This window comes from Centroberyx gerrardi, chromosome 9, assembly GCF_048128805.1.
Source record: "Centroberyx gerrardi isolate f3 chromosome 9, fCenGer3.hap1.cur.20231027, whole genome shotgun sequence".
In the NCBI taxonomy this organism is placed as follows: domain Eukaryota; kingdom Metazoa; phylum Chordata; class Actinopteri; order Beryciformes; family Berycidae; genus Centroberyx; species Centroberyx gerrardi.
Genome location: NC_136005.1, coordinates 20542602 through 20566803, shown reverse-complemented (window position 1 = coordinate 20566803; position 24202 = coordinate 20542602). Strand labels below are relative to the sequence as shown.

The 24202-nt window shown below is 42.0% G+C and overlaps 2 protein-coding genes across 3 annotated transcripts in view; one reads left to right on the top strand and one right to left on the bottom strand.

The window, feature by feature from the left end:
* Nucleotides 1-9351: 9351 nt before the first annotated feature.
* On the bottom strand, nucleotides 9352-16424 carry cyldl (cylindromatosis (turban tumor syndrome), like). Its single transcript, XM_071918413.2, has 15 exons — nucleotides 16386-16424; nucleotides 15580-16027; nucleotides 15173-15451; nucleotides 14577-14658; nucleotides 14308-14486; nucleotides 13717-13882; nucleotides 12890-13031; nucleotides 12681-12791; nucleotides 12472-12563; nucleotides 12316-12379; nucleotides 11914-12046; nucleotides 11263-11371; nucleotides 11048-11166; nucleotides 10710-10923; nucleotides 9352-10601 (listed from the first exon to the last, which is right to left on the bottom strand). The coding sequence occupies exons 2-15, from the start codon at nucleotides 16021-16023 to the stop codon at nucleotides 10417-10419; spliced, it is 2319 nt and encodes a 772-aa protein (XP_071774514.2). The 5' UTR covers nucleotides 16024-16027; nucleotides 16386-16424; the 3' UTR covers nucleotides 9352-10416.
* A 1423-nt stretch (nucleotides 16425-17847) lies between these two features.
* Nucleotides 17848-24202, top strand: part of zc3h3 (zinc finger CCCH-type containing 3) — a 49542-nt gene continuing 43187 nt past the window's right edge. For both annotated transcript variants that reach the window (XM_071918427.2, XM_071918426.2), the window contains exons 1-3: nucleotides 17848-17896; nucleotides 19634-21110; nucleotides 21626-21810. In XM_071918427.2, coding sequence (XP_071774528.2) covers nucleotides 17851-17896; nucleotides 19634-21110; nucleotides 21626-21810 — 1708 coding nt within the window. In that variant the 5' untranslated portion in view covers nucleotides 17848-17850. The remainder of the gene's footprint in view (nucleotides 17897-19633; nucleotides 21111-21625; nucleotides 21811-24202) is intronic.

The following is a 24202-nucleotide window of genomic DNA, read 5'->3' as shown; positions in this document are numbered from 1 at the left end:
TGCCCCTACACAATATCATCTTGATGAATGGGAGCCAATCATCAAAGCTGATTCCAAACTGATGCTGTTCCTCCAGGACTTGGAGAAGGAGGAAGAACAATGTCCTTTTATCATCAAGAGGGAAACGGTCGACTCTTGTTCACAGATTGAGGCCGCTGCTGAAAGCTCTGTCCCCGTCCTGCATCAACCTGAATGTTGTGAGGGAACAAAAGTCACTGTCCTCTCAGCTGGATGTGACAATAACTCCACCTCAGAGGAGGTTCTCCCCATCTCTCTTGCTGAATACACCCTGATTCACCTGCTTCAGGAACGATCAACCAACCTGCTTCAGGAGTCCCAGGCTCCAGACGTCCAGGTTGAGGTCAAAGCTCCACCAAGCCTTGTGGTTGAAACTGTAAAGGACACCAAGGATCTGTCCGGTCTGACCCTGGAAAAAACACTTTCACCTGTCCAACTGGTCAAACCTACAGGACCTCACAGTTCCAGTGCCAAAGACAGCCTGCCGACAAAACCAAAGAAGAAGAAGTAAGGCTTCTTTTCTTGGCTATCTCGCATATTCCAGAGGAAGAACAAGAAATCTGCTGACAACATGGCTGTAACAGCAGAGACGCCACTCCAACAGAAGGAGATGAGCCAAAGCCCTGCTTGACCTCCCTCTCACCTGCAGTCCACTGCTGAACTTTGTCATCTTCCTATCCACTTTACACAATTGAACAACTGAATCATTTTATTTGAATACATTTATTTGCACACTACTGTTATAGTGTCTTTGCGCATTTCTTCAAAACACACTTTTATTCCTGCAGTTATGGGTAACCTGTAGCCTAAAGCAGTGAAAGTGTAATGGAATTAGTAAATATACTGTATGTTGGCCATTAACATTTTTTATATCTCTATTACTAACAATATAATCAATATTTATTCTAAATGTGGCTATTTTTTCACTGAGTCCACTTTGCTTTAATATACCACTTGTTTACTGTAAAAAAAAAGAGAAAGAAAACGAACAAAAACACCTTGATCTAACATTGAGGAGAATCTGCTGAATCTGTTAACGTACTACATTTGGCTAACAAGGTCATGTAAGTTATTAAATCATATGGTAAGGGGCTTAGGGACATTGCAGGTGCTACATGCTCCTACATTCCTGCTCATTTTCTCTGTCTGGTGCCGACTGGGAGAACCATAGACATCTCCAGCCTGAGGTCACATGCCTCAGGTTGAGCTTGTTAGCTGGTGCTCACCAGAGACAAAGGGCCACTAATTTCAGCACGCTGCTGGTTGTGGCAAGATTAAATCCTTCTTGATACTAGAATTATGGACACTTGTTTGAGCCCCAGCCCTATCCTAGAGATTGAACAGGTAAAGATGTAAAAGCTCTAAAGGGAGCCAATTTTTCTTTTCTGTCTTATTGCTGTTCTATTATTTTCACAATAAAAGCCCTTGCCCATCATTCAGCAGGAAAGTACATGGCTTGTTTCCAGATGTATGATTATTGTACAACCAGACTGCCCTTACCATTTGATGATTTCACATATGATGATGATGATTTCAATTGATCTCTTAGTTTATTTGAGGACACTTTTGCTTGTTTTTCCAGTACCTGTATGTATTTCATGTGTGTATGTGTGCACATGTACATTCTCTGTGTCTGCATCTAGGTACATTCTCTATATTTATCTGCCAAATCTGTGTTTCTCTTTGTAGCTGTGCTGGCTTTGAGCTGCAGCCTCTCTGATCCTTTGTTACTGCAATGAAAGAGTGTCACCCTCTTCACAGTGTCGGGACAGTCACTTTCGTTCTCAATGTGACTTGGCAGACTGAGAGATTGGTACACTTAATGCCACTTTTGACGGACATTTCACGGACACATAGAACGTGATAACCATCAGAATGCCTTTTGTAGGAGGAGGAGACGTGGTGATTTGAATGATAATACATTGAGAATAATGATAACGTATTATTTTGCTGTCAGGCCAGGCGTTGGAACGACTTGCCTGAGGAGCTAAGGTTGGCAGAGTCATTCAGTCATTTATTTATTTATTTATTTTTAAACAGGGACCATGCACATTAATTGATCCGAGGGTACATGTGCCAGTGTTAGCCAACTGGCTAATTTTCAACTCTAGTCCCTATGGCCAGATGTTATTGGCCAGAAACTGTAATGAAAAACACATAAAAAAACACAACATACAATCATCTGTACAGACAGGAGAAATATGAGACCAAAAAAAAAAAAAAATGAGGAGAAAAATAAGATAACGAATTAGTGTTGCCCTGAAAAAGGGGTTAGGATTCATGTTGACAAGCTTGATTAGAAATGAACCATTTATTTAGACTATGTTTAAATATGTTGTTTGTTTACAATTGCGTATGTGTGTATTCCAAAGATGTGCGGCTCTCACTGAGAAAGCTGACTGACCAAAAGAGCTTTTTCTGAATGGAATGATGCAGTCACCTCTCAATATACTGTAGATCTAGTAGACCTGCTACCATGTGAATTCTGCTTAATGAAATCAATCTAGGTGGGGCTAAACCATGAAAAACTTTAAAGACAAGACAAGCATCTGCAAATTTTATACGATTATCCCAACTCATAAGATCATCAAGAGTCAGTATCGTCTTCTTCTTCATCTTATTACTCTTCTCCATCAAAACACTTCTCAAACCTTACTATGATCTTTGGCTGAATAAAAGCCAAAGATCATAGTAAGGTTTGAGAAGTGTTACCATTGTTGCCTTGTTTGTTATTTATTTTCTATTTGTCTTATCCCTATGGCTGGGCCTATGCTTTACTGTTTCACTCATTGTTCTACCTATTTTATTGATCTATGTCAATTGTTCATATTTATTTTCATTGGTTGTGAAGTACTTTGTAAGTTTGGTTTTGAAAAGTGTGTATAAATAAATAAATAAATAATATTTAGACTGAGAATGAATTAAGTGTGGCAGTATGAAAATTATCCACATAATCCAGTTCTTTAAAAATTCCTTGACATTTATTGACACTGTCATTGTTATTGTCTTACTTTCTTACCTTGAAAGATGAAGGACTCATTTTCTGATTCCTGTCTCTGTGTACTGCTGCAGCTTTGCCCTCAAATTAACACATAGAATGCACAGAAGGGTTCAGGCTAAATAGAAAATAGATATAGCAATGTAAATGTGAACCCACCCATTTGCGTGTGATTTTGCATGGGCAGCCATGTTTAGCGGATATATAATGAGCCTGTGATTTATACAAATGGATCTCACAACGCAGTTTGAAGGTCAGATTTAATTCTGACACTGACTATTGAATACATGAATGTATTCAATTTACACATTCACTCCCAGCTGAAGCCTATACATCCATCCCAGAGAATCTCAGATGTTATGGTCAGTGTGGCCATTACGGCCCGCAGCCTCCTCTGTGAGTACAAGAACCAAGCCATGTTCGCATCACAATCATCTCATTATCATGTGGTGTTGGCAAAAGTTATTTTGACCTTATTTTGGCAAAGTCAGGGCCTTTACAGTGTGATCACAATGAATGGGATCAAATGGACCAGTTCGACAGTAAAAGGGAATTTTTATTGGCAGAAAAAGACATTCAGCATGGAATATCACAGCATCATTTCTGGCAAGTGTTTCAAAAGATTGGAAATTTCTTGCTTCCAAGCAAAGGATTCACTGACACCAGTTTGTGCTTAGAATCAAACTGTCCACTTAATCTGCGTTTGCTGTGGAAATTAATTTCTTTGCTAAGCTTTGCTAAACCCATTCTTTGTAGAATGAATGCGCAGTTGAAATAGAATCGTAATCATTTTGTTTGCATATAGTAATATTATTATTATTATTAGTAGTAGTAGTAGTAGTATTAGTAGTAATGTTGTTATTATTAGTAGTAATATTACTGCAGTCTATGCACATATCTCCTCATGGCATTATCGCAATGGAATTACTCATTCAACAACAACAACAGCATCATTAAAAAGAAACATGATTAGCATTATCTTTACAAGGACCAACAACAGCAAAAACCCAAGGGCTGCATGGAGCCCGGTCAGAATGGTAAGTCTTTGTTGCTTCCTCTCATTAGTGCTGTCCGAGGTCAGGAGTCGGTATGAAAAGAGAAAACAGAGAGACAGGTAAACAGGTCTAGAGTTAGCACAGGTCAAAGGTTACAACAAAACACATTCTAACAGCCAGGATGTTTGCTAAGCTACTCCCACCACCTCACCAAAAAAAAAAAAAAAAAGAGGATGTGGAAGTAATCATCAATCATGCATGATAAGTATCTAATTCCAGTGTGTTTACTCCCAGTAAATACAGTCATACAGTCATATTCCAAAAAAGGATTAAACAAATACCATTGCAGAGACTCTTACTGCTGTGATCCCTTTACTTTGTAAGTCCAGTGTTAAAATACAGTCGTTTTTGGTCTGACTTGTAAGAATGGTTTAATGAGGATATCATATGGAGACAGACAGCTAGCTCCTAATTATAGCCTAATTGAGAGTTTGACTGTGTGCCTTTTAGAGAGGGCTCATTGATCTCTTCCGTTGACATGGTGTTTCTCGCAAGAATCAAGCTTTCTTTACGGCTCCGCAGTTGCTACAGAGTTACAGAGGTCTCCGCTTAATCAGACGAACGAGCCGAACCGTCTGCACTTCCTTCCCTCTCTGATGATAATTGAACAATCCAAGCCTTGCATTAATTGTCATTATCTCAGGACTACACAAGTAGTATTCACATTCTTGCCATTAGGGAGCTTTGCCATTGATTAAGGTGCTTTGTTGTTCTCATCAACTGTTTAAGGTGCAGGATCAAATTCAAGTGCATGTCTTATTATGTTGATGTGCATAATATCCCAACACAACAATAAGACAATGTTGATCGTCCCTAGTACATTCACTCATTCATTTAATAAGAATATTCTTTTCATAGTTGGATTTGTTATGTTTCCCAGGTAGTTTATATTTTGTGATTGATTTTTTTTATTTTTACCTCTAATACATAAAATTGCAATTTTCTATCAGTTATGAGAGTCTCTAAGCTTTGTCATACAGTACTGTATGGTAGAGATTCAAAAATGTTGTGACTCCTGTGTCGTAGAGACATGAATGGAGCATTAAAAAGGTACATTTGTGTTTAAATAGATGTCCCTTAAAACCCCCGAATTAAAGTTTCAAATCAGCTCAGGCATCAGTAGCATTCACATTACACAGAGGAGCTGAACAGAAACATACAAAGACCGCCAGTTCTATTGAGGGCCAGCTTGTGGGGGATCGATCAATGGTTTCTCACTAAAAGCCGTGTCTTACAGTCCCCTTATGGGCAAGCTCAGCTCTCTGTTTATTGTGATGGATAAATCAGTGGAAGTCCCAATGGATGGTTCTTGCTGAATAGGACGACAGCAGCTGAAGACGCTCAGACAGACAACATGGTTCATTCAGGCTTCATCACAGCCAACTAATGCCAGATTTTTATTTTTCAATCAGTTACTTTCATTGTTTTATCCAAGAATGTAATGAAGGAGATTGGGACTAAGACAGTGTGATAATGCTCTAGAAACGAATTCCCCCCTCTTCACATGTCTCAACTATCCTGGGGCTCGGCTGATATATAAGGGAAAACATGGAAATATGGATCAGTCTGGCTGAACTACTGTAGCATGCTTGTTATCATTTCACTGCAGTGTTTGGAGGACATTGTGAAGCGGCACATGAGAGGGGGGTTAACCTTTACAGTGCTAAATTATGCAGATGCAAGATTGGCCAGCCACTCCCATGTGAACATTTCCCATGACGAGGGGGGGTAATATGTTGTCTCAACATGATGGACGTAGATCTGGCTCCCAAAGGTGCTGACGACAGAGAGAGCTCACAGCAATATCAAAGGATCACCGCAGCCACAGTGTTATGATTAATTTAAGACTCTTGAGATGTAAGCCTCACAACCCCCTGTACAGACGACTGCATTAAGCCAGCATGTGTGCTTTAATGACACATTTATGAGTGTTAATAATGATAACTTATTAAAAGAGCATATGGCTATTGAAAGTCATAAATCTCACAGGGAGAGCAATAAAACCAGTTCTCATGGGAGGAGAGGAACCTTTTATGAATCTTGTTGAAAATGGACATTAAGCAATGATAAAATGCGGATGTGAAAATACATTTTTTTACTCTCACGGAGATGAGATGACAAAAGGCGAAATGGTTTGTTAAGAGGAAAGAGACATCCAAAAAATAAATATATATAAATAAATTTTAAAAACATGTCGAAGACTGTGCAGAAATAAAAAACACAAAAACAGAGCTCACTCGGATGCTGCCCTACAACTCCTGTGGGAAATATGTGACTATGAAGACAACAAATTCACAGTCAGGAGTGCTCTTTCTTTCCCCCCCAGTTTCAAACCACAATGATATAATCCCCACAGCTCCATAAAATGGATGAAACAGAATGAGAAAAGATCAAGAGTTGTCTTGCAATTTAGTGAGCATGGGGATTAACCCATGAAACACTGACTGTACACGGCGTAAAGAGGCACGCTCTGTACAGCTGAATGTCTAAACTGGATCAGGATTAAGACAGATGTTTTACTGTACAGCAGATTTGTTTTTTCTCAAATAGGTAGACAGATCTGGATTCTTACACAGGACATTGTAATGAAGGTAGGCTGCCACCACACACTGTAGGGACAAAGCCACTGATGGAAATATGGTATGGTCAGATCTGAAATGGGTAACAAGGACAGAGTTCACTTGATGTATGACAATGTGCAATGTTTAAAATCTCCAGGAATAAGTGCAGGAATGAATGGAGCAAGACAAGAAATGTCATGTTGACGCCTGCTGCTCTCTGGGCTTTATTTGTGTGTTTTATTATGCATATACTATGCTTATCTTCTTTCAACAAATTGGAGACTAGTTCACAGCCCTCCCCGTATGTACACACACACACACACACACACACAATCTGTACTTTATTTTGCGTAATGATGCATATGCTTGTAAAATGCTGAGCATGTTGGATTAAAGGAATACGCTATTTCGTTGACTTGCAGGGCTGAGTATTAAGACTCATGGCTGCTCCCTGCTGTAGCCAGCCGTGCCCTCGGGTATGTGAGAGAACCATTAGTTACTGCTCACTCATCACAGAGCGCAGAGTTCGCACCGCGCCGCACAGCGCAGCGCAGCACAGCACAGCACAGCGCAGCGCAGCACAGCACAGCACAGCACAGCACAGCACAGCACAGCACAGCACAGCACAGCGCAGCGCAGCGCAGCACAGCACAGCACAGCACAGCACAGCACAGCGCAGCACAGCACAGCGCAGCGCAGCACAGCACAGCACAGCACAGCGCAGCACAGCACAGCACAGCACAGCACAGCACAGCACAGCACAGCGCAGCGCAGCACAGCACAGCACAGCACTGCACCGCACAGCGCAGCGCAGCACATCACTCCAGCTAGCGTAGAGGTCATTCACTGAGCTGATCACAGCGAGGGGAAGGGGAAACACAGTGGACAGCAGGATCAAAAGCATCAAGAATGAAGACAAATATCCAAGAAGTCATCCTTTTAAAAAAAAAGATGAGAGAGAGGGGGGGAGAGAGAGAGAGAGAGAGAGAGAGAGAGAGAGAGAGAGAGAGAGAGAGAGAGCGACTACATGTCTTGACACTTCAATGTGGGAATCCTTAGAGAGTATTCAGATCATGTGAGTCCTGGTGTACGTGGCGTCCGATTGACAGAGTTAAGGTTGACGGGAGTCAGAAGCACACTTCAAAGCAGACAAAGCACACATTTAGTTGTGATATTAAGTGTAATAGACGCTACAGGGCTCTGAAAAAAAGAAATGGCCAAGGTTATAAATCTCACTGTAAGCCTTTGAACTGTGACAAGCAAAGCATGAGGTAACCAGTTGTTCTGTGCTGTGGGATGTGGTTCATGAATTTCTACATGACTGACTTTGCTACTGCTTTGCTTTCAATATAAGCAGTGCTACAGTCCACTGCAGTGGGTGAGCGGTCAGAAACAATCTAGGCAACTGCTCTTATTGTTTGAAACAGGCTTCAGGTCACTAATGTCACACAGACAGTTTGTCATTTACCTCAGAGAAAGCCAAGTCACTCTGTTTTAAAAGTGTTGCTCTCCAAAATGCAGTTGCACTGCTGATGCCCTTTCTCCAGCCAACTCTATTCCACATACCCTCTGGTAGATTTATAACTACCTCTCCAGAGCATTTTACAGCTTGCTTCCATCAACAGCCAAAGAATTTTAATTGCTCTCCTTATCACAGTGTTCTCAATACTGGTTTTATGAAGGTTTCATCTGCATCGGAGCCACCACTTTGCTTGTTTCTGTAAAGGGAAGATTAGAAGTGTCCCGAAAAAATCTTCATTGCACTGTTGAAAAAGCACAGGGATGTAAAAATGTTCTTTTATGGCCAAATGAAGTAACTCATTGTGCGAGTCATGAATATGCATGCCGCTTTATGTGCTCTTAATAGGCAATTGTTCCAAGCAAACACACACACACACACACACTCACACACACACATCACAGAGTATACAGATTTCACCTTTGGCAGTTGGCCCACAAATGCAGAGGCATGCAGATATGCACACACACACACACACACACAGATCTCACCTGTGGCCCCGTGCAGCCAGTGAGCCCTTTCCTTCTGCCATTAAACCAACATGACATTTCCCTGTCCAGCAAACCTCACACCCGCATTGATCTTTTATGCATGAGCACTGTTGTATTGCCACCTTTTTAAAGCTGAATGTCTGGAATGCCTTGCTGCTTCATGTCCCCATCACTCTGGACGATGCTTTCGATGCTACGATCTGACCTTCTTTCCTCAATGACAGGAGAGACTGTGTAACACAGCAGGATGGAAGCAGTGGGTTTTGGTTTTGCAGAGGACACGATAATCTGAACATGTTCACTTGCTCGTGTCCAGTACTCTGCCCTGCATCCCTCACTGTCCTCTTTTCTATCTTTCTGCCTCCGAATCCTTTCTCTCACAGTGAAAAATGCTTTTCTCCCAGAATATCAAAGCCACTGTATCATCCTTGTGTCAGTTTGTAAAAAACAATAAAGGTCATATTGATTACTTGGTTGACTGTCAAAAAAAAAGCCATAGGGATATCTTCATGATATTACTCAAAGCAAGTATTCCCATCACTAGTCCTTGCATCTGATTCTTCTTTTTAGCTTTTGGCTATTTTATTTTATTTTTTTTGCCTATTTTGCCTAAGGTATTTCTCAATAAAAATGTGTGCATGCACCTAAATACGCTGGAAATCTATCTACTGTTCTTCAAATATAATAAAAACACAAGTAATGTGTGTGGTAGTTTATATATATTTTATTTTTTGCTTATTTGTTGTATTCAATGTACGGTATATCAGAAACTATAGCAACAAATATAGATATAGAAGAGACAATAGATTTAGCACAGAATCACATTCGTGGCAATACAGCCTTTTAAGTGCAATTTTCCCAACATTGTAATATATTGTAGTTCCAAAACGGAGGAACTATCAATTAAGATGCTGATAGGTTTCTACTGGTAAACACAAGCAAAAAGGAATTTCTATATCATAAACAGCATATCCTTCCCTGAGGCAAAATTGGAATTAAATGTTCCACATTAAACAAAACCTAACCAAACTGAACACATTTAATTGGAATATCTTAAGTAACCCATCCAGCTACCATCCTAAACCCTAATTAGTCAGATAGCATTAAGGTACAATGGTGATCTTATCAAGCAAATTACAATACAGTGTTTAGAGTACAATATAGAGGCATGCATGAGAACAGGCCACACACAAATCATTACTATAGTGCCTGATTTGTTGCACAACTGCATCTTTTTACCTGTTAATGTTTACAAGACAAACAAATTTGCTCTCACATAAAAAAGGAAAACACTTAAGCTTACCATGTAAAGATAAATATTATACATCAGGAATAATCAATACTACTGACAGTGCAAAGTGTAATTTATCTTTTCCATCACATACTGTATCTCAGTGATTGTGAATCTTTTTCTCTTCAGATTACAATTCAAAATGAATGAGCAATCAATATGTCAGTTGTGCTATTGATGTGTCAGTTGGTACTCTTCAATCCTAAAATATTATTGAAGTTTGACAAAATTGCTATAAATTATTCAAATCTAATTTTACTTTCCCAACACTAGGGGAAAACAACTATATATACACATTATGTGTCATGTGTGTAGTTTCACACATTCTTACAATATGGGCAAAAAGGCATTTACATGAACAGCAAAGGCAACAACAGAATGCTAGTATATTATAATAAGTATAATATTATGATATATTTGCTTACTGTCAACTTGTGCAATCAAAAAGCAGTGGGTTTTCCATGGTAATGACCCCCTCCCCTCTTAGCGATACAGGCACATGCTGCTGCTCTGGTACAGGTACATGTAGGCATCACAGAAGAGACGCTTGGCCACACCTTTCATGTCCCGAGGCACCTGATTGGCCAGCTCCGCGAGGGACATGTCCAGGTACATGCCCACCTCGGGGCAGGCATGCACCTCGGGGATGTTGAAGCCGTCTGTCTCCCCTGACAAAAGTGCACACAGTGGAGAAGTGAGCCAAGCATATGAAGAAACAAAAACCAGCGGTACAGCATGCCTGTAACAAAAACAAAGTGTGAATGCAAACCACTCGCCTTCTCTGTCAGCCATACTGTCAAAGAAGATCCAGTCTTGGCTCTGCGGCCCGTGCTTGATGAAGGAGACGTAGTGGCTCGTCTCGATGCAGAGCACGGCGAACAGCTCCAGTTTGTCTCTGGCCAGGAAATGAGGTGCGCCGCGTCCAAGGAAACCCTCAGGGATCTCCAGAGCGGTTGGCCGATGGGACAGCCGCTGGGGATGAGAGTGCACCTGGAGAGAAATACATACTAAAGCTAAGAAAAACACGCTATCCTGGACAAGCCTTGAGGTATGCCAAAGATGTATGAAATGACTTGGGTGTCCATACATAATAAAAAACAACAACACACTCCACCTGAGAGGAACATTTCTTGCAAAAGAGTTTGAATCCTGTCTGGCTGAAAATGGGATCTTTAAAACAGTCCATGCACTCTTCATGGGCCAGCTGTCCACACAGCATGCACTGCTGAGGACCTGAAACACACACTGAATATTGTATTCTCTTGGTTCATTTGAGTTTGAGTGTGTGTGGGTGTGTGTGTGCTTTGTGTGTGTGTTTGTTTACACTACCTTCTGAGAGCAGGTCAGTGATGTCCAGCTCTAGAGAGGGAATGATCTTGTCAAACATCTTGAATTTCTTCCCAAAGCGAGGCATCTGGAGGATGAGGCAGGAGGGCACCTGAAATTATAAGACTAAATCAGAATACCACAATACAGTGGCAGTGGCGGAGTCCATGAAAATACACTCAATCTAGGAGGAGATATGAGGATCGGCATAGAAAATTGGCCAACAGCACCATCTACAGGGAAATCAGCACCAGAAAGGGGGTGTTTGTCACAGATGAATGAATCTAATCTCTCCTGACATGTAACAAAAAACAAGCTTGATATTAGTTGCAGAGATTGGCATCAACTGAGATGACAGAAACATTAGATAGTAGATCTAAAGCTGAATTTAATTTACTCTTAGTTCAATCCATTGTCTGCCTGGTATGCCTTGCAGAGGGTCTTGTTTGACTGAAAGCTTGCACTTAATTAAATGAAAATTTGCATATATCTACGTGTGGAAGTTCCATTGTTAATCTACAGTTCAAATCAAAGTTCTAATCATGTCATCAAAGATTTAATTGACATGAGGACATTTCAAGAGTAACATGAAAGTGAGTTGAACCTTGACCTTGATTAGCAGTACAGTATGAACAGAAAGTCAAGTATTCCCACCTCGGCCAGTTTGAGCCCTGCGCTGTGGAAGGAGTGCTCCAGTAGCTGCTGGACTGTTGGCAGCACCAGGCTGTGGTTCTGGTCCAGGAAGATCTGGTAGCAATAACTCTCCTGCACTTTACCACCTGCTGAGCTGAGGGGAGAAGGCAAGAAATGTGCAGTGTAAGTTTTCGAAGAATTAAGTGACTTAAGTGACATAGTGGCTATGCAATGGGAAATGCCCTATACACAATAAACTCTACATAAACTAAGATTTGCAGTGTACAGCCAAGAATGAAGATCACCAGCATCTTCAATTAATCTTTATCCTATCTGTTTAACAAAATGCGTAAAACTCCAATGAAAACAGGTCCAATAGCTGATATAAGTAAGCAGACACTGGTAGTTATGCTGTAACAGTACAGTTTGAGTAGAGGCTCCAGGGCGAGAATGTGGTGCATGATGACAATGAGGAACTCCTCTGGATCTGAAAGACAACAGTCACATACAGTTATAGAATATAAACCGACCAAAAATCACTGCCATTAAAGCTTCCACCTAACTGTAATTTAAATCTACCTTTCTCATCAGTAGTGAAGGAGTGGCTGTAGCCGTGTTTCTGCAGCTGCTGCCGAAGCTTCATAACGTGCCGCCCTTCCACAAAGCCCTTACTGCGTATGGATCACAGTAAACGCGGATAGTAGGACACATACAGTATTTCCGAATACATAATAACATTTCCATTGCCACAAAAATTCAAAAATAAGAATGTTTTGTAAAACACACACCTGCGGAGGGGGTTGACAATGTCATGGAGCAGGGTGTTCTGAATCGGGGCATCTCGAGGCTCTGTTGATTTAAACAGGATGGAGTCCAGCACGGAGGAGCAAGAGAACAAACTAGACAGACAGGGAGAAACAGAGGTATGACATGAAGCATCACCACGGCTTAAATTATTGTTCAAAGTCTGTTATGATACTACAGTCATCATCCTAACCTGAAGAGGGCAGCATCCATGTAGCAGGAGTTACAGTGGCCTTGGATCCCCTTCATCCGTCCGATCAGAACCTGGTTGACTTGCTCAGTATTGATGGGAGCAACATTTTCCAGCTTCCCTGTACTGTGCTCTGTCTCTCTTTCTGAAGTAACACACACACACAAGCTCAGAAAGACGCAAACACATACATATAAGGCAAAGGTGGCACATAAAGCATTATATGCACAGCCTAAGATGAATAGTGATGCCTTGTTCACAATTGAATGCGTCACATTCTATGTATATCATCTCCAACGCAATGTTGCCACCAGTTTGTTGTAAACGCAGCATTCCAGCTATTTATGTTGTTACATTTATATATGAAGACGTATGGGAGCTGAAGAGGAACATATGTGTTCTATATGTATACTGTATATTGCCCTGTATGTAATGTTTATTTTTTAATTTAAAATAATATGGGAGGAAAAAAATAAAATGGTTAATCTAGACTTAAATATGCTTTTTACTGTACAATATTTTTCTGTATTAAAATAAATCAAAAATAGCTCAGGAATCTAGTCAAAAAATACAACTTCAAGTTAAGTTAATCGAGTCATGATGGACTGGAGACAACGCAGAAGTTGGGGTTTTCCACCAATCATTTACTCTGCTGCCAACAGAACTGTTGTCCACAAGGGGGCGTTGCATTGTCCCTCCGTCAAAATTGTCTCTGATAGGAATGCATGGACTTCCAGTGTACCGTAACGTGTATGTTTGTTTGTGAACGAGGCGTTATTCAAGGCTAAAATTCAAAAAGTAAAAAATTAGTTGACCAATCAGATTCTGACCTGCAAAGTCATATTTTGGAATCTTCTCACTGGGATTGGCTGATTCGTTCTGAAAGCGTGAGTCAGGATGGCATGAGGCCAGCTTGACAAAAAGAGCTCTTCCGGGAGGACAGTGGAAGAAGCGCTGATTTTTAAAGGTACCATCACTCACTCCTTTCTTGTCCTCCTGAAGAGAGAAATACAAAGATGTAGAGTAATGCCAGAAGATATAAGACTATATGTAGTTTTGGTAAGAAAACATGACTTGAATAGCAATCATTTGCAAATGCTTAGAACTTAAACATTGCCAAGTCAGAGAGAGTGAACCAGCAATAAATCTAGAAGATTCTTTTTTGTATAATAGGATGAGGGAGTATGGCCACCACAGCCATACTCCACGTTACTTTACAGCTTCAAAATCTGTTCCAGCAATCCAGTTTTCAACAATTCATTCAGTGCCAAAGCTATATTGTGAACTTTTAACATTTCAGCGGTTCAAATTTTTTTCTATAACTACATATAGAAGTTTCAATTAAAAGTTGCAAGTTTGGGGGGCAGGCAGGTACCATATAGTTCTGAATCTGCACAGTAAGATGTCAGTATAGAGATTACCAGCTCTAGTCCAGCCATGGTTTCCTCTCGACCAGGTAGAGTGCCAATCCAGCGGATAGTACCATAGGAATTGCCACCACTCAAGTTCACTTCTACCAAAGAGTTCACACTCAGACCCATGTGGTGAGCATCGATATCTGGTTCAGTCAAGGATGTATCAATGTCCATGCACTCTGACCCTAGAGTCAATTTCAAGAGGAAATTTTTGAGTCAACTTTATTATAAATGTAGGTAATAGCCTCACACTTCATTATGTCAAGGGCTCAAACCTGCAGTTAGCACCTCCCCCATAGCGACACAGGCCAGTGGAACTTCAACTTCGCCCCCTGTCTTCCCGTTCTCATCTGTGTCCTGTAAACAACAAGAAAGGACAATGAATACATAAATGTATTGCAAAATGCTAACTTTGTTCTGAAGGAAGTGCATTATTTGGACCCTGTGAAGGACTAGCTGTATCAAAGAACTAAAGGATGAACAGGAGTGAGGGAACTCTGCAGCAGCATGGTGTCGGATGGCTGGAATTTAATTGGAGTACTTGTGAAGACATGAGAGTAAAAAGCTGCAAACAGAGAATTGTAAGCATTGTTTTATATAGCTAGAAAAGCATGACTAGAGCTACTGACTAAAAAGGATGGTGTGGTCTGAGCTAGTGTACATGTATGTTTCAGCACAAGAACAGACTGAAGAAGTGAGTAACTGTGAAGCAATATGGCTGATTAGAGCTTGTGCTGTAGATGATTATATTATTATATTATAGATGATTGAGTTTTGACACAGTGGCAGTATAACAACATGCTGATTTCTGACTCTTTAGTACCAATTAAACTAAACAACTGAAAAATACCACTGGCAAATCATCACTCACTGTGGAGATGTGAACAAACTGTTGTCCATCCCTCTCTTGCAGGGCCATCACCATTCCATGGCCACAGTGATCATCCATAAAGAAAGTGACCCTATCCCCTATGGTCAGGGGGTCTGTTTGTGCCTGTGGGGCAGGCTGGGGGACTGCGGGCGACAAAGAGCTTGGCACTACGGGTCTGACTCTGGAGAATGGGGCAAAAACGCCACAATCTTTCTGACAGTTGAAGAGGGTTCTGGCCCTGTAGGTTCCGTCGGTTGACCCTTTTCCTTTGTCCGCTCCCTGGAAGGAAAGAAGCACAATCACCCCTGAGTTAATCTCTCTCACATCCTCAGTTTGTGTGAACATGCTGTAAATTACAAACAACACGCTTATCTTCACACAAAAATCACAGTGATTTAAAGTCATACCTGCAGTTCAATCCCGAAGACGACTCCTGATAGGGGATCAGGATATATTGGCTCAGTCAGCTTTCCGATGTAGCGGATGATCCCCCTTAGCTTTTCTCCTCCTTCATCCACAGTAACTGAAGTACCCTCAGTGAGGCCCAGAGCTGTTTTGAGAGCCTGCTCCTCTTTGTACCACTTCAGCCTCTCATCGTCGTTCCCCAGGGCCTGCAGCAGTTCGGCCTCCTGTACACTTAGTGGCTCCATGTCACTCACATTGTGTTCATGATCTACAGTTGAGCCTATATAGATGACAGGTAACGTTGTGGGAGAGTCTGGAGAGTCTTTTCTTTTCATGATTGATTTGTATCTGTACTCTGAGATGTAACATAAGCGGCCTGGATGGATGTATCCCGGGTACTGAGGCTTTTCTGTTATGATAAAGTACTTCTTGTCTCGTGAGTCCATGTTGCTGAAGCAAAGAGATGTAGCAGGATGTTAGACAGAAATGCAAGCGTGCACGCGCAAACACACACACAGAGAGAGAGAGAGAGAGAGAGAGAGAGAGAGAGAGAGAGAGAGAGAGAGAGAGAGAGAATAGTCAGTATACTACAACAATAATCACAATATCAACATGTTCAAACGATCAGAATATGAATATAAATAAGATGACGCCCCCTAAAAGCACACTCAAGCTAACATCAAAGATAGCAACATTAGTGAAAGCTAGCGGCCATGAAAGTAAAACAACTAAGACAACAACTTTAGTCTGGCAGACAGTTCATATTATTGATTTATTACTCTCTCAAACAAACATGGGCAAACGTTACCTGCTCTGGCTGGGTAACCTTAATGCTAGTTCTATGCTAGTTCTGTGTTCGTTCTTGTTCGTTTTTCCCCAAATGGCCAGCTGCTCTGTCAAGTTTCACTTCCCCTTTCATTTCACAGAAGGGCCATCAGCGTCATCGGCAGTTTACAATTCACGTAACTTCTGTTGACTAAAATGACACTGCCGTCTCTATACATACAATTTAGCAGTGATGACACGGCAATTCTTCGCTAGTAGGTTACTACTATCTTGCAGTATAAACACAAGAAACTTTTTGTGGTAGGCTGTTTTCAAACAAACCCTACAAAACACAGCTCGTGCCCGCGACTGTTTAAAAGATGTTTGAGCCCTCAACTCTGTCTCATAGGTACAATATGGCACCATAAAGTGAGCAACTAGTGGTGGACTAACTGGGACAGACAAAACGGCCCTGGAAAGACCTTTACAGTCTATGGAAGACCCAAACAGTCCCGCCACCCACACCCACCTGCTCCTCATAACATGGACACATGTAGAACATTGTGTATATATTTATATCCTTTTTTTTTTTTTTAGAATCTTTCAAATGAATATGAGTTTTATATATGGGCTGATATATTTCAAACTATATGTAAATACAGCACTTTTAACATCCGTTTCAATGTCCTGTGCCCCTAAATGTCACATCTCGGCTATTCCCTGTCCTATTTACCCCCTTGTTTATATCGTTCATGCACGCTTAACTTGTACTTCTGATATTCCCAACAGCGTCTGAAGGCAGCATAATGTTCATTTGTTAGGTCGACTGGCTGCAAATTTATGCATTAACACAGTCAGGCTACCTAAGTAAAGTTGGCCCCTGGACCTGACGTGATGAACTTATGACCCCCTATACACACACATACACACACACACACACACACACGCACACACACACACACACACACACACACACCTGTATGGAGCCGGACAGCCAGTCTACAGCAGAGCTATACCGAACAGCATGAGGCTTTTTATTATTTTTTCATATGTTGTTGGACTCACTGCCAGCCCACAGCTCGACCGGCCCACCGGAAAAACTTCCGCTACTTCGGATGGCCAGTCCACCCCTGTGAGCAACGCATACAACTAATACTCAGCTGCTGAATAAATACATAATCTTTGTATAATTGCAAAGTCTTTGCCATGGACTTGATAAAGTTGCATGCATACCACATGCACTGTTTTTATACCAAAAGCCAAGTTTAAGCTATTTGCACATGTATGTTTGGAGATCAACACAGCTGCACTGAGCAATCTGTCTGGGAGAGGGGTGAAAAAATGTTTGTCTGGTTACAGCTAATTAACAAGACGAGAGTTGCCTGTGAGACGGCGTTGAGGGCTCAACAGCGGCAGAAGTCGTTCTGTGATTGGGCAGTGTAAAATGCATCATCCAAGAACGCCTGTCTTCGTCGCTGCTTGATGACGACAAATCTACAGAAGTAAACATGGAGGAGAGAGAAGCATTGAAAAGGCAAATCGAACTCCTCCAAAGTAAGTCGCTGGTGTAAATCATCGATGCTGTTATACAGGCAGCAGGTAGAGATCAGTTGGTTTAACAGCGAGCACTTGGAAATTCCAGCTGTCATGTGGATGTAACCAACCCGTCGTTGATAATCATACGGGAGCTAGCTAACGGTTAGCAGTAACTAACGTTAACTCTAGGTAACGGTTAAAGGGTAAACTAACGTTACTGGGGTTCATACGCTCTGCTTTATCACCCCTTGTCTATGCTTCATAATAACATGACTAGCTAACTAAATAGTTTAGCTGTTCGTTCAGCCACAAAGCGAGATTATCGGTTAAACCAGGCAAGTCAGGTTTATTTTCAATAAATTAAATTCCACAAAGCAGTTGTGCCGTTTAAATAACGTTAATCCAGAGCTAAATTACCATGGAAACTCATCCTTCCAGACTAGCCTGGTCCCGGGCAGGCTAGTAGCTTAAACTCTGGTTCAACCGGTGTCACATCCTCCACCCCACTGATCCAAAATAAAAGTTAGATTTTTTTATTAAACTATCACAATTTGACATAGGCTACACTTGTACCAAGGTTAGACTAGTCCACTTAAAATATAGAGGACTTTTTTATTTATTTATTTTTTTTACAGCACTATGGTTGTCATTTTTAAATGTGCTCTATTTGCCTACTTACTAAAACAATCTCAATAGAATTAGCATTAATTGCAATTGAAATAAGACCAGTAATAATAATTTGGGACCATGGCTTTGGCTTAGTAGACCTAGTGAAATTGAAACAAATAATGATGGACAATTATAGGTTCTTGGTCACCAGTAGTCTAATTTAGGCTACAAAATAGAGTAGCTATTTTCAGTCGTTTTTAAAAGGATATTTTGTGAAATTATAGGGTCCATGATGCTTGATACTTCAATGTTTCATATTGCATTTCATTTTATAGAGGTACCTGTAATTTTTATATTACATTTGATTACATATTAATATCTAGGGATGGAACGATATGCTTATCTCACGATACATTTTGATATGCGATATGGGGTTCACGATTTGATACAGCCACGATATGATGTAATAAATAAAAATTCAATGACAACAAAGTATGACTGTACAGAATTATGTTTATTTTGGATTCACAAAGCATTCTAGCAATGGTACTGACTTGCTAGAATGTAAACAACAACTTAAAAATCAGTCTAAGGATTTAATCCCTACTCCTGTCAGAGTCTCCTGTGCACACCGCTGATCAGCAATATCCTACTAAATCTACTTTTTTAAATCTTCTTCTTTTAAAGTCGTGAACGTGCAGTTATGTTGATTGTTCAAACCAGACTTGATGTAGCTTGATTACATTAGCTGGAAGGTGGCTTTGTGCAACCGATTAATTCAGGATTGATTTTCTAAGTTAGCTCAAGGTAGGATTTTCATAGCAAGCCCCGCTTTTCTTAGCCTCCTTTTTTTTTTAAGATTTATTTTCATTGACAGATAGTGTGTGAGAGAGAGACAGGAAGGTATGGGAGAGAGAGAGGGGAGGACATGCAGCAAATGACCGTGGGCTGGATTCGAACCCGGGGGGCTGCGGTAAGGACTGAGCTTTATGGTACGCGCTGTACTCGGTGAGCCACTGGGGCGCCCCCTTTCTTAGCCTCCTTTGTGGAATACCCCCATGGTCTCTTCGTTCTACTTCTCCTCATTATCAGGATCTGTTTGCAAGCTACTGAACAACTGAATTGCCCCCTTTTTTTAATTCCCAGATCTCATCAATAACCACAAGAGTGTCCATGGCAACACCCCCTTTGCTAGAGCTGAGCAGTGGCATCCAGCAAGACCGATTTCGGCCAGAGGCAGGGGTCAAACCGCATCAGTTGTTCATCCACAGAGCTCCAGAGGAAGATCATATGCCCCTCAGCCCCATGGAAATTGGAGGAAGACCTACTCTCTGAATAACAAGATCCCCCAGTCCTCTATCGGACAGCCCTCAGCTTCTACCTCCTCCTCTGTCCCGTTATCTAGTTCCCTATCGGCAACAGGCATATCTCACAGCACGTCACTGCCCAGCCACAGCAGAACTGATAAAACTGATAGAACCAAAACTGCCACTTTATTATCAGCGGTCGATCCAGGAGAGAAAGAGGGGCATACGAGTAATGCATCCACAGATACTAGAAAAACAGATAAAGGGGCACCTGAGTCTCGGCATGAAGTTGGAAAAAGAGGTTCAGCCTTGACAAGCGCTGGTATACAACATGAAGATCCCCACAGACAGACTCGAGATTTTCAGCAGAGAGCTGAAGGGAGGCACATGATCCTGCCAGGAAAGACTGACAGTGGTTCTTCAGAGGTGCCCTCCTCAGTCAAGACCAACACCTCTACCAAAGTGCAGAGCAGCTCCAAATTACAGATCAGTTCTCATCTGTCAGGAAAAAACAGCACTGAGACTAAACAGTCAGTTATCATGGCAAACCCCGCAAATTCCACAGCTGGTAATGTCACTAAGGTATCACAACAAATCTCCCTTAACCCCAGGTCTCAGACCAGCCCAGCCCGAGTGAGTGCATCTCCTCTGAAACAATCCAAGTTCACTTGGGTGAAGAGCCAGGATATGGGAGGAACGGGGCCCAGGCAGGCTAAATCCATTACTCAGGCCCCAGGCAAAGGTATGAGTGCTGCCCCAACATCACTCTCAAATGCAGGAGTTGCCAGTGGAAGCCCCCCCTCCTCCACTATCAGTAAGCGAACCCCTGGCAAGAAGTTACCTCGAAGGCTTAGTCTAGTCACTGGAGCCCCCAAGACCTCCAAGTACACGTGGGTTTCCTCCTCTGCTGGAGGCCAAGCTAGGCTGTCTCGAAAACCGCTGTCACCCAAAGCCCTGGCTCTTGCTCAGAGAGCTTTGGAGAAGGGAGATGCCACCAAGAAGTTCCGACCAGCTTCAGCTCACGCCACCAAAATGAGAAAGGCAACAGCAGCCTCCTCCACCAGCAGCTCTCTTAGCAGCCGTTACCGCTGGAAGGCTGGGGGGCAGAGTGCCTCTGGGGCAGTGGCAGGAGGGGCCACAGTGGCCCGTCGTGGGTCCGCCTTCCACTGGACCTCAGAAAAAAGCTACAAAGGAGTGAAAGGAGGGCTTGCTGTTTCCCCATCGCTATCCCACCGTGCCTCTGTCCAGCCCTCCTCCTCCCCTGGTGGGTTCAAGCTCCGCAGCAGGATGAAAATCATCAGGAAGTCTGCTAGCAGGTCAGAAAGGGGGACACAAGCACAAGATATGATTTGTTGTTTTTTTCTGTATCTGATTTTTTTTTCTTCTCTGGGATCTCTTATGCCATCTCCCAGGTTTGAGCATCACTGTGTTTTGTCAATAGGTGGCAGCAAAGCATGACTTATGTTGCCTTATTCTTTGAAGTGAGTCTACAGTGGTTTTCAATACCGGTCCTCAGGACCGTGAGTCCTGCTGGTTTTCATCCTAGCCATCTAATCAGAGACTATATTACACCTGGGATGCCAGGTGAATACAATTAACTGCAATTAACTACCTGGTAGGATAGAAAACCAGCAGTACTCTGGGTCCCAAGGACCAGGATTGAGAACCACTGGTCTACAGTGAGCTAATGCCAAGTGACATTAGTGTGTTGTTTATACATCAATTTAAATGGATCATGTTCAGCATCTTATGCCTAATAGTAACCTTTAGTTAACCAGAGATGTCCAAAGCAATTTACTGTTATCTTTTGCACATTGTCCTGTGACCACAGTGGATTTGTGTCAGAGAGGGGGACCAGTCCACCAGCACTAATGGTGACCAGCAAACATTCCCTCCGCGGGCCGATACACACCTTGTCCAGGAGCCCCACAGGCGTGAAGAAGACACCATCCAAGGAGCTTGTGTCTTTTGGTAGGCACAAGTTGCGCCGGCTGTCCCCCACCTCTTTCAGGATAGGTAAGGAGTACAAACATGACCCACACCTTTTACTATACCCTACACGCCACAAAGGGATTACGTTTATTTCCAATTTTACATTATTTTGCTGAAAGTTACAGGGCTGTCGAGACTACACAGAGCAACATTACTAGTGTTATTATTTTCCTGCTCAGTTTAATTTATTTTGCAGAGTTGTTCTGTTATCAGTCTCTGCTATGACTAATTGCTCTAATGAGCTCCTAACCAAGTGCTCATCCTTGCAAAATGACATTACATGGTTAGAGGAAGGCACATACCTAATCTGGCAGCTAGTTGTGGTACAACTGTGTTGTGCTGTGGTCCTTTATTTTTAGTGTTTTCAATAGCCTGTCACTATTAGCTAATGACTATAGCTGTTACAGCCATCTCCAGTAGAGGGCAACAGCTCATATCTGTGTATTTCTTATAGGCTCTTTGTGTGGCTGGCTGTCACAGGAGAGGCATAGGGGGGGGGACTATAGGAGGAGGAGGAGGGAGGTTAATTGATTGCCCAATTCAGCCGTGATGGTGAACAAGTGCCGATAGTAGGTAATTTGCAGAGGTGGAGGCAGGCAGCGCCACTGCTATCAAGCCCTGGCACCACTCTTCCCCCAGTAGATAAAAAGGAGCTAATGCATAATTATCCTTTTGCAAATTGGATTGTTTTAACGAACTGTAGAATATAGGCCTAACCTGATGGAAAGCAATCAGTGTTTTTACAACCCCTCTCCCTCCCTCTCACCCTCCCTCCCCTTGTCCCCCCAACCCTCCGGTCATTCTGCGTGTACCCTACACGCCTCATGCCCATCTTGGTGTAATCTCCCATAGTCAATGGAGTCAGAAGGCATTAGAAAAGCCATCACTATTAACATTAGGCTTTATTCATCCCCATGGCTCTGTGTCTATCGGCCTGCTTCTCCGTTGCTCATTTCTCTCCTCTTTCTCTGACTCTCTTCCCTGCTTTATGCTTCCTCTCTCCCACACCTTTTTTTCTGGTTCGATCAGCTTTTATTTCTTTTTCCACTTCGCTCCTCTCATCATTTCCCGCTGTTCATGCCAGATGTACACGTGGCGAACCCGAAAGACCCATAGTAAGAACGCAAGTATTTCCTTATCAAAGGTGGGGAGGACTGGGGACTCAGAATCAGAGGAAAAGAGAGACAGAGGAAAAGTAGCGGGAGTAAGTGTGGAGGAAGGGAGAGGAAGATGGAGTGAGAAAAGCAGCTAGTAGCCGTCTGTGCTTCAGATAAGAGCTGCTAATAAAGAGCAAATTGAATTACTAATGATGGGAAGCAGAGTCCTACAGATGAGCCCGTTAAAAACCAACCTTATGACCACACACACACACACACACACACACTCGGACTCAAACTCACACATGCACGATAATACACTCGCAAACAATGTTTCTTAATTTCCTCTTCAATGACTAGCTTTCCCTTCCCCTCTCCATGTTAGTGCGGGCGTTTTTCTAGCTGCTCGGTTATCTGCGGTTTAATTTAAAGAGGGCATAAACGTAAGTGAGTAGTTAGGGCCGTAATGAATCGAGAGGTGTGTGTGTGTGTGTGTGTACGTGTGTGTGCTTGCATGCGCCTAGAGACAGCCGTGGAGCCCAGATAACCTAATAAAGCAGATAAACGTCAGGAACGGACAGAACACAGAGTAGAAGAGTGCTGAGCCATGCGGCTTCGGGCCCCATGTGACAAGCTTTTGGAGTGTTGAAGGTCTCTATCTCGCTCACTTTTTTCCTCCCTCGCCATCTCTCATCCAGCCTCTCTATGAGTCTTTTTCTTCTGTGTAGTGGTCTTCACTGTTCTGCTAATACTTGGTAGTTATTTTTTCAGTACAAGATATCACTTTACAGACTCCAGACATTGCCAGTATCATCTGTTCTGGGTTTGAAAGTAACTATAATGTAATGAGAATTTATCTTTATTTCTGAGGCACTTTCTAAACAAATTTAAAAAGTGATATTATAAAAGGAAACAGATTCAAGCATTTACAATATATTGCAATATCACAATACAGTAGGTATTACTGTATTGTATTACTACACATCTACAGCAAAACAAATGAACAGGATGAAAGAAAATAATTAATCAATACTCATATGAAAAATGTTATTACATCACACAAAATAATGTATCTAGAGAGTTCTGTCTTCAATAACAATTGAAGACAAGAGACTTAAATTCCCTTTTTAAAGTCTAATGCACCCGCATTGATAAGGTTAAAGGGAAAAGATCAAAGGCCATCTGCCCTTGTGTTACCGAACAACAACATAGAGCAGGGGTGTCCAAACTTTTTTTCCTGAGGGCCACATACAGAAAAATATACAAAGGACTGGGCCACTCACTAGACATGAGGTATACTGCCTCACTTCTAATGCACT

What these genes read in the sequence shown, in the direction of transcription:
- cyldl (XM_071918413.2), bottom strand. Translation starts at nt 16,023, where the DNA reads ATGGACTCACGAGACAAGAAGTACTTTATCATAACAGAAAAGCCTCAG. An exon ending in GCAAGAAATGTTCCTCTCAG is followed by an intron (nt 10,924 to 11,047) that starts GTGGAGTGTGTT and finishes ATTTCTCTCCAG; the next exon opens with GTGCACTCTCATCCCCAGCG. An exon ending in CAGTATGGCTGACAGAGAAG is followed by an intron (nt 10,602 to 10,709) that starts GCGAGTGGTTTG and finishes CACTTTTGTCAG; the next exon opens with GGGAGACAGACGGCTTCAAC.